The sequence below is a fragment of the Egretta garzetta genome, unplaced genomic scaffold, assembly GCF_000687185.1.
Source record: "Egretta garzetta isolate BGI_Z169 unplaced genomic scaffold, ASM68718v1 scaffold228, whole genome shotgun sequence".
NCBI classification, from domain to species: Eukaryota; Metazoa; Chordata; class Aves; order Pelecaniformes; family Ardeidae; genus Egretta; species Egretta garzetta.
The window spans coordinates 4,001,469-4,012,201 of record NW_009260758.1 but is presented as its reverse complement, the minus strand read 5'-3'; the positions used below and the strand labels follow the sequence as shown (position 1 = coordinate 4,012,201).

The 10,733-nt window shown below is 45.2% G+C and overlaps 1 protein-coding gene across 1 annotated transcript in view; it reads right to left on the bottom strand.

Moving 5' to 3' along the window:
* FOXP1 (forkhead box P1) overlaps positions 1 to 10,733 on the bottom strand; it is a 402,299-nt gene that overhangs the window by 19,486 nt on the left and 372,080 nt on the right. The window contains exon 13 of the mRNA XM_009645970.2: positions 7,827 to 7,910. Within this exon, the coding sequence (XP_009644265.1) occupies positions 7,827 to 7,910 (84 nt within the window). The remainder of the gene's footprint in view (positions 1 to 7,826; positions 7,911 to 10,733) is intronic.

Below are 10,733 nucleotides of genomic sequence, written 5' to 3'. Positions count from 1 at the left end.
GCTGAAGTATTTTAAACAAACAAGCTGATCTCTTCCCTACAACATCAGAAAAGACGACTGAGAAAAGGACCCTTTGACTGCTTCCACATTTCCTTCCCTTAGGCGGTTTTGCGAATAATATTGGTGAAATCCTGACCCCATTGAAGTCGGTAGCAAAATTCCTACTGAATTTAACAGGGCCAGAATTTTACAACTTTTGTTCGTGATTAAAATTCCTTTTTGCTGGACATTAAACCTTTTCAGATGAAGGCAAGGCGCGCTGCTCAGCTATGCCCCCAAACATCTCATGTTTATCCATAAGGCACCGTATTAATTTTCCTCGTATGAAAGTAACCAGATAAGAAAAGTCCTATTAGTATCCCTCATATGAGTTAATAGCCACAAATAATGTTTCTTTATAAAAATAATAGGATTTATCCAAAACAAAGGTAGTGGAAAATAAAGGGCTCTGGTATTACAGAAAGGATACCAACACAAAAAGCCCATCGCCCACAGAAAGGGCGCAGCTGAACGACAGATAAATTGTGATTGCTTTTCCCTCCCGCCGGCGAGACGGAGCAAGCCGAGGGAAGCCCCAGCCAGGAACGCCCGGCGCTGTACGGCCGCGACGGCGCTCCGGCGGCTGGAGCACTGCTCCCAGGAAAAGGAGGTGGCGAGGAGCAGACCCGCAACCGCCCATCCTTCCGTGCAGGTGCTCGCCAAGGACGCTTCGCCTTCCTTCCAGCGGGAAATATTTTAACGCTTTGTGGCGAGGCCGGAGAGCGCGAACCCAGCGAGGGATCGCGGAAGGCGGTGAAATATGGGTATTGATTTCCCAGGGACTCCCGCGCCGGCGTGAACTGCTAAGCGGGAGGCGAGCGTGCCTGTTCAAACCCCCGCCCCGCCGGGCGCTGCCGCCACGTGCCGCCGCCGAGAGCCCGGTCCGTTTGTTGACTGGCGTGATTTAAGGATGCTGATTAGGGACACGTATATAGTAATGTCTCCCTGTTATCCATCTATCCATCTATTACATATGATAAAAGGACCAGGGACGATAATAATAGTACAAGTGACAGGTCTCACCATGAAATTAAATCTACTGTATTTTATCTCAGTTTCCAAATGGACATTTTAACAGTCCAATAACTGCGAGAAAATCTGCATCAATTTTAAGTGCCCGTCTCCAGCGCAGGCTCAGCAGCCGGGCCCTCCTGTTGGAAAGATCACTGCTCGTGCTTCATCATTACGGCTCCAACTACTCCATTTCAAAAGAGTCCCCTTCCTTTTTTAGTATGTAAAAACTTAACATTTAATCTGCTTCTACTAGGAAACTGCGAGAAAGGACCCACAAAGGTCAGCGTTCCCTGCTTAAAGAATTTGAAGCGAGTTAAATTTCTTTAGGCTTTTCAGCGTAGGTAGCAACTAGGAATAAACACAGAAGAGGACGAGCAAAGGAGGGGGGGCTTTAACAGGCTTGACAAATGACACTGTGATTCACACCCACTGCTGGGCTGCCACTAATAAGCTACAGAGGAAGCAGCCAATCTCAGCTAATTACCAGATAAAATTGTATTGTAAGGACTCTAATTAGGAGATGCTTATGGAGGTGATCTAATGATTAAACGCTGCATCCGAGTGACCCCACCATCAATGTGCAGTGGTGCAAGATGTCACCGGAATATTTTGTAGAAACAGTAATTTTATTTCAAGGAGGGGAGGCAGTAATATTTGTAATAATGGCTATGAGGTAAACTAATTAAAAGACAGTTCCTAAAGGAAGACTGTGGCTTTGAGCAGCTGTGGCCGTTCCAAAACAAAGTGCCAAATCTCAACAGAGGAGCTGCAGTCAAGTGGAAAATTTCTGCCTGACCTCTGCTCTCGCTATTAATTTGCAGGAAAACTAATGACACATATACATATTCCCACAAAATTGTTCTAATTGCTAATTTGCCAAAGGAGCCCAGTTTCCAAATTAAACATGACTGCAGTCTGTGAGGAAAGAGAGAACAAAAAGCTGGAACGCAGCGAGTCTGCTGCGTTTCACCTCCGACGACCATTTGCGAGCCTGAACCAACAAGTTAATGAAACACGACCTTGTCGATCGCTGGCGAAGTTTTTTCCTTTTTCCGTGTTTTATTTGATGACACTCTCTCCTCTTCCAGCCAGGGTCCGATCCCTGCTGATGCCGTTACCAAACCATAAGGCAGGGGGTACGGGAGGAGAGGGCTGCGCCCCCTCCGCAGACCTTCGCCGCCGCTTTCTTTGTTGCATCTCCAGCGCCAAGGCTGAAAAATCAGTTGTGAATTAGAGCAGAATAACAAATTATGAATGGTGTTGGTTTTGTTGCCATCCTGAAATATTAATCCGGATGGTAAACTATTAAATCTTAATACTGGCGTCAATTAGAAACGTGGAAGCGGCCGTGGATGATTGTGCAGGGCAAAGATCAGGGAGGGACCGGGCTGGGAGGGTTTCTTTTCCTGATGGAAACTCCACACGGTTTCTCCCTGTCTGCATTTTCTATTTAAAAATAAGTTACTATGATTAGAAAAGTTGTTCGCGTTGGTATTGTGCAAACAAGCCCGTTTCCCACAGACCGTAATTTTTGGACGAGGTATCATCGCTGTCAGAGGGGAGGGAGCCTAAGTCACGGCGTCAGCACCGTAACGAGCAAGAACTCTTGCTCTGCAGCAAGGCACAACTCCAAGTACGCCGAACATACAGCCCTTGCACCAAAGAGTTAAACGTTTTTGTAATGTTTGTACTGGGGATGGGGGGAGGGAGGATTTCCTCCAGCCTTATAAAAAAAAAAAAACCAAAAAAAACCAAAACCCAAAACCCAACCAACACAAAACACCAAAAACAAGAAGGGGGAAAAAAAAACAACAGAAAAACCACCAAACCCCACAAGTTTTAAGTCCCAACATTCTGTAAGTTCAGCCATTGAACCTTGTTGGGTGCTTTGTTCAGTTTTGGTTTCTGAGAACGTTTCCTCGTACTGTTTTAACTTAATCATAAATGCCATAATTGTTTCAGCGTTCAATATCCTGCTTAGGATTTTATTATTAACCTTCCCTTTCAAGAAACAGTCATGTCTTCCTATTAAAGGTGAAGACTGAGTCATTTTCTTTTTTTTTTTTTCTTTAGATATAAACAAGGTAGAGACGTAGCCCTCTCCTTCACCCCATAAAATAGATTTCCAGTAAGTGGCTCTCCCACTAGGGCTAAGTCTGATTTCTTTTTGTGTAAACATTTTACATGACAATAGTGCCTGCACTTAAAAAAGCCCCTGAAACTCTTTTAAAAGAAAAAAAAGAAAAATTATATATATATATATATATATTTCTAAGTGTCATGGTGGGGCCATACCCACTGCTGCGGGGCAGTGACTCCTCTGTGACGGAGGTCCCAATTCCTCTGGTCCCAACTGGGGCTGAGGATTTATCCGCACCCAGTTCCTGGGACTGAAACGCTCTGGAGCAGACTCCTTTTCCTGACGCCGAGGGTGAGAGCGAAAGCCAACGCTGGGCCTAAAACTTTGTTAAATGCTGTGTCTTCCTCTCCCGCTTCAGCCTGGACACATTAGTGTGTTAGATGCAGAGCCTGGCGGGCAGCGATCACTTAGCAGGTGTTGTTATTGGCAGGAATACTAAGGAAACCGAAGCTGAGGAGTGAGACTTAATGAAAACCAGTATATAAAAACAGCTTTTGTTGTGCTTGAGAATCTCTCTTTATTGCTGCGTATCGTTATTTTTTCAAACTATAAAGTACGGCTACAGCAGCTAAAATGCTCAGTCATTACCTCAACAGTTAAAAGACTATTTCTTTTTTTTTTAAATGCTTTGTTATTACAGTTGCTAAAAACAGTATTTCAAAACAATCGTAACTGCTATGGTTAGGGTAAAAAAAATACATTAAAGAAGGGATATCTAACAGGGCATTTTATTTAAAGTGCCAAAAGTTTCTTTACAAGTTTTCTGGCTATTTTTAAAAGGTGGCTATAGCACCCAGTACACAGAATTACTTGTTGGTTGATGCTTTTTCCTTCTCCTTCCCTTCCTATGAACTTCAACATAAGTTAATCCCCCAAAAGAAAGCGCGTTTTCATTTCAACCTGTTACGCTGATCACTACACCAATGAAAATACCATGTAGGGGAAGGTGTCTGAATAGCAAATCCAGAATGAAAATTCTTGAGGAATTGTTCCGGCTTTTGTGTTGTGGGGTTTATTGGTTGGGTTGGGGTTTTTGACCTTGAAAAAAATTCACCTTACAAAAGTATGGCACAGCGTATTCCTTCACAGCCTTGTTCTCCCTTTCCTCGGCCTTCAGTCTCACCAAACCAAGACATGTAGCAGTAACAGGAACAACTCTGCGTGCTCCAAACCTTAAGCTGTGAGATGCTTCGGTTCTCTTTTAAAGCGCTGCACCACTGGGCATTTTAATGATAAAAGTTGGACATTCTGAAGAAGACATTTAGCACTGCCCCAGCTCACGACGTGCTCTCCTTCCCCAGCCCCCTCCTGCCTGCTCAGCAGCTCCCTGGGAGCGGGGGAAGAGCTGCCCTTTGCAGTACAACCAGACATCAACAGCGACCTCCCCACGCACGTACCTATCCACCGACCGTTTAGGCCATCCACCACTACACTACGGAAGAACGTGTTTAAATCTCATCAGCTTTAATAGGACCAAAGAGCTTCGGCAAAGAGATGCCTTGGTGGACTGGTGTAGTGAAACGCATGGGCCTCTCCACCGCCCTTCCTAAGGTCAAAATTACTGCAAGGAAGGTGGGGATGTAATGGATGGACATGGCTAGACTGGACAAGCAATCCTTCCCCGAACCTGGGCGAGTTCTGAATCGATGCACAACAACCAAGAACCTGGCTGTGGTCCAACTGGTCCAAAACCACCCCCTCAAGCTGCTGCCTGGAACCCAAAAGCGAAGACGGTACCAATGGTCAATGTGGATTACCAACGGCACGTGGTTAATGCTCAGTCACCAATTCTACTTGCCAGTAACAAAACAGTTTAAAAACAAGCATTAAGATCCTTTAAGCAGAATAAAACCATTCCTCAGTCATGAAAAGGCTGTAATTTTAAATCCCAATTCACTGCTATGTTTGGATTCGCAGCCGCTCTTTCCTTTAGAATCACCGATGTACCGTAATATATTAATTCTAACATACACCTTGCATTAGTTATGTTGGCAAAAAAAAAAAATTAATTACTGGATGTAAAGAATACTTTGCACTGCAATAATGGTCATCAGATCTTTTTACCAAAGTCCTATCCCACTGAGTTAAAAGGACCGGGGTCTAGCACAGTCTATGCAGTGCCTGTGTATTTTTTTCACTAGGAAAGCACAATTTATGCAAAACACTATACTTCTACATTTTATAATTAATTTTCAAATGCTTCACCTATACATATTTTAATAATTTCTGATTTATCAGATGGTATCTATAATAAATTTTTCTATATTTCAATAAATGAAAAGAAGGCAGTTTCAATCCAACAACAGAGTGGCACACAATATAGGCCTGTCAGGCACCAATTTTTACTTCTAACATGTAAGTTAAAGGATAAGGAATTTATAATGCTGCCTGTGAACGAAACCACTTTTCATACACAAATGTGATCTTTTTTTTTCCAAAGGGTAATACAACAGTACATTTACATAAACTAATCCAAACAATCTATGTATTTGACAATGGCAAACCTCACACAGACTGCCTATTGTTGGTTTACATCTTGGAGTTCTTTATGTTGGCTTGTAACACTGCTCTAGCTGTCAAAGGTTTGACTTGGACTCTAAATAAATGGTTATAGAAGTGCTGTGCAGCGATATTGGACTTCTTTGCAAAAGAAAACCTGCTGTGTATGAATTCAAAAGCTATTAATTTTTCAGTCAAAAATATTCATGCCTATTTCTTTTAATAAAGAAACACTGTGCTGAGCAACTGAGAGATAATGTTGACTAGTGGTACAGAATTTTCAATAGAGCAGTTAAAAATAAATTTAGTAGGAGGTCCCCAACAAAGCTATAATTTTCCAGAATGTAAAACATTTTTAATACTAATCAAGACAGCCCCTTTCCCCCTGCGTTCACCTTTTTTTTTTTTTTTTCCCCCCACTGCTTTTCCCTCTTTATTAGCTGTTAACACTAATCTTCATGGCGACACCGCCTGGTATCTCCGTAGCCTACAACACCCGCAAAAGCTTCCTGCCCTCCGCGGCTGAGCATTGATCACGAGCTGCCTTGCCAAACGCCGCTCGCCTTCTTATGATTTCCTCCCTTTAGTTTTTAATCCTTCCTCCTGAGGGGCACCGCTGTTATGAAAGGCCTCGAGGCAGAGTGCTTTGAGACTCCCAGATTATTCCGCTGTTTTAATTTTTAATCCAGTAAGAGCTATAGAAACCAAACCTCCTCCCCATTCTGTTGGGTCTACATACTTTGCCAACAATGCGCTGAAGCATTTGCATTCAGGCTGAGATGGATGCGAGGAACTAGAAGAATGCTGTTTTTATAGACACTGTAAGTAGTTCTTACTCTAGAGGGCTGGTATCCACTGGATCAAGCAATTTTCGGCATCTCAACAGCTTAAATGGAAGGGTTTATACCTACCACTCAACTCTCTCCAAGAAGGCACCGAAATTTCCCGTTGACTTTGACATCTGCTCCAGTGTTGCTGAATAGCCTGCAATTTTCTATCTAGTAGCCTCCCTATGCACTTCTGCAGCCATTTATTTCCAACTACATGGAAACTGAGAAATCCTTTTCTAGTAAAAATGGGTGCGCGAAGTGTTTAATGATTTTATGTTCTCTATCTCTGTAATGTGTTCTGTTTCAGACATTAATTTTGTCTACCAACTGCATCTTGGCAGGCTACCATATTTGCTGGGTTAATAGTCTGACTCCTTTTTATTTCTATCACCATAAATCACACATATATGGGTGTGTGTTTGCTTTATTTATAGAAAAAAAATCAGTCAAAACAGATAAACCAATACTTTGTCATTATGCTGCATCATTGCATATTGATTAAAATTGCTAGTACTAACTATAGATTGTCAACGCTCAATTAATTTTCACACAATGACTCAAAGCAAAATGAAATAAAGCCAGTGTACCTTTAAATCTTACAAATCTTAAAATCAAGAAGCAAAGCACTCTCTCCATTTTGAATAATCATTGGAAGCTCTGAGGAACATTTTCAGCATTAAGAGGTTGGGAAAAAACAAGAGCTGAAGAAGAGTCATTTTGGTCAGGGAATGAGATGGAAGATTTGCCTGGGTTTGGGGGTACCCAGGAGTTGCCTTGGCCTGCAACAAAGCCACTTGCTTCCCCTGCACCCCTTTTTTTAAAGGGCAATCTGGGGCAGAGAAAGTTTCCCTTCTCAGTTTCAGCAGTCTAAAACCTGATACCGGGTAACCGCGATTATCATCAAAACGTGCAGCTAGAGCCTCTTCTACTGTAAATGTCTGTCTGACAGGGCGAAAGCAAAATAAATACATTAAATATAATTTAATTACATCTCCTTCCTAACACTTCCTAAGATTACATGCAGGTTGGACTGACGCAAAGCGACTTACAGGCTAATACATGAGGCCAGAAGGCGGCCCAATGCATCAGCTTTAGAGCAAAACTTCTTCCAAGCTCCCTGAAGAGAAGGGGATGACAGAACCCGGGTGCCCACGGCGGTGCCTCCTGCAAAGCGGCGCTTTGCATCTCCTCACCGCGACCGGCTCCAAAGCGGGCCACGCTTTGCGTCACGCGCTCCGGTGGGGCACAGGAAAGAGAGGTTTGTTGTGAGGTTTTGTTTGCTTTTGGCACATTTCGGTACTTACGGGCTGAGGGGTGGCTTTTGGTTCGGTTGACTTCACATGCAGGTGTGTCATCATGGCTTGCAGGCGCTCTTTATCTTTTGCAAGCTGAAAGGGGGGGGGAAAAAAAAAAAAAAAAAATCCTCTGTTACTCGCACGAATAAAACCCAGCCTCTGCTTATTCCTAATTAAACAGCTGGCACCGAGGCATGAGACAGAAGAGTTTTATTGCTGAGTAGTTTGGAAATTGTATATGGTCTATTCGTGAGGTAAAGCTAACGCGTGGTGCTGGGTGTCACTATTTCCCAAAGCAAAAATGCATTAGCCCTCGAGTGAGAAGAGCTAGACCTGCCGGCACCAAGAGCTTCACTCTAGCCCTGACAGCTAAAAGACAACAGTGAATCATGTTTATTAACCAGCCCCACTCCAGCGCAGGAGGCGCAGCAGAAAGCAAGCAGGGCAGCGGCTCCGAGGCGCGTTTGCCTCCTTTCAGACCAGAAAACAAGCGGCACAAATGGACCGTGGCTTTTACGTCACGTAGAGGCTTTGCGGCATGTGCCGAGCGAGCGCAGAGACAGCGGTGGTTAAACCACACGAGGCACCTCCGCGGGGCACGGCGGGCAGCCTCGGCTCTAGAAAACGCCCTGCTTTTGCTCGAGAAGGTGGCACGGCCCCTCGGTGGGACACCCTGGGCAGCCTGAGGTTCCCAGGAACCTGAGCAGGGGCACCCTGGGCATGGGGCAGGAGCAGCACCGTGGATGCCAGCGTCCCTCTGGCAAACGCCCAAGGGCAGCAGGGTGGGGAAAGGCTAACGGCGGCGTCAGGAACCGCCCCAGAGCCCTCATCTCAGAGCACACAACCCCACAGGACCGATGCTTTCACCCCTTCTCATCGGTCACATCATGCCCAAGAGTTGGGGCAGAGCTCCTGCTCTGGATGTCTCTTGCATTTTTGGGCTGAGATCCGCACCAGGCCACAGCTGGCGTCTCAGCATCACGCCGTACGCATCCTTGGCCAGGACGGCTTCCCAATGCGTTTCAATGCACTGGACAGACACTAAATCTCATTATTTTTGGAAACAAAAAATGTTTTGTATGTGCGAATAGGACCTTTTCCAGCTGCTCTTCAAAAAAAAAAAAAAATTACAGTGGAAAGATATTAAGAAATAATACTAATGAAAAAGGGGTGGTTTTAACCTCCATGCCCAACATAAAGGCTCCTCTTTCCAGCAGGACTTGGATCGGGTTCTTACAAATGACAATTTTTGCAGAGCTGAGTTTTTGCTTTAGACAAGCCAGATTCCTGGTGCCAAGAGGAGAACTGTGCTCACATTCCAGCAAAACTTTAAACAACCTGCCCACCTTATCACCGTCATCTGTTTGTAGCTGTAAAGTTGGGCTAAGTGTATATAAAAGGAGACTTGGTCATAAATCCCCATTCGTAACCTTACAGTCAAGGTTGTCTTGCTCTTCGCAAGGCGAGGGGTTTCTGACCATGCCAGAAAGGCGTCATGATGGGATAAAACTTGGCACAGGGGTTTCCAAGACAGGAATTAAATAAAGGAAAAAATGGTGTCACCACTGTGTGCTCTGGAAGTGCAAAAGCAAAACTCGCTGGACTTTTCAAACAGCTGCTCTTTTCTTGGTCAAAAAAATCTCAATGGCAAGAGAGAAAAGCTGACACCTCCAGCAGATCTCCTGCGATCTCATCACCAGATCTGTGCCGGACTTCACAGGAGAGCCGACGGGCAGCAACAGGCTCTTATCGTAGCGCCGCAGCAGAAGCCTCTCCCTCCGAGAGTCCCCCAAGGACCTCTTCAGAGGCAGGAGAGGTCTCACCCCTCAGCCGCCGTGCTTCGCCCAAAACAGATTGAAACCGAGAAACAGTTGTACTCTCGGTTCAGCTCTGTTGTGCAATCTCTCATTCGTAGCAGTCACTGGGCACAGGGGCTGCTTGGCGGGGTCATCCGTGCATTAAATTTTGGTCTGCAGGCTACTGCAGGAGAACGATGTCTTCTAGCCAAAACAAACAAAAGGCAGGCACCTGAAAGCTTCCTGCCCGCACCAGCGCGGCGGCAGGAGGGAAAGGCACCCGGGTAGCACGGGGCACACCCTGCAGCGCTTCCTCCGGGCCCCCTCGGCGAGGCGGAGCAGTGCACCTCCCTCCGAACGGCCGGGGTCCTTGTTTGTAGTGTTTTCACTCATCATCTTAGCAATGCTTTTAACGCCGTTTCTGGTGGATGGAGGTTATTAAAGATCCTCTCGACATTTCAGGCAGACACACGCTAGCATTTTGTCATAGTCTAGGAATTCAAACACTCACCCAGTTAGGCAGGAGTTTAAATTATGAAAAATAGAGGTCTCTCAGTTTCAAAGCACTGAGAAGTAAAAAAATCTGAAGAATTTCTTTAAACTGTTTTTCCCTTAGGTCAGGAAGCAGTAGTGATATAAAACTAGAATGTCACTAGTAGCCCCTCCAGTCAGTGGGGTCATGCAAAAGAAGCCATGAGGGCTTGCTTGGACATCGACGGGAGCAAATTCTCTCCGGTGGCACTCACTGGAGTGCAGATGGTCCGCAAATAGGGGTTATGACGTGCAGGAGAACGTTCTTGATCTACTGATAGTGTTCTTGGGCAAGGATCGTTTCTTCACGTAGGCAAGGACCTGCTCGCTCCTGCAGGGGGGTTGGACTAGATGACCTCTAGGGGTCCCTTCCAACCCAAAACATTCTATGATTCTATGATTCTGTACAGGGGGGGTGAGGACTGTAATACAGTCCCATCTGAAGCCTCGTTCTTTTTGCCTATATCCATTTGGAAAGCTCTGCGTGGTGGGAGTTTTCAGATGGCCACCCAGTCCTTCATGATAAGCCTGATTTTGTGAGGTTCCCTCACCTCTGTGGGGTACAACCATGGTGTAGGTGCCTAACTGG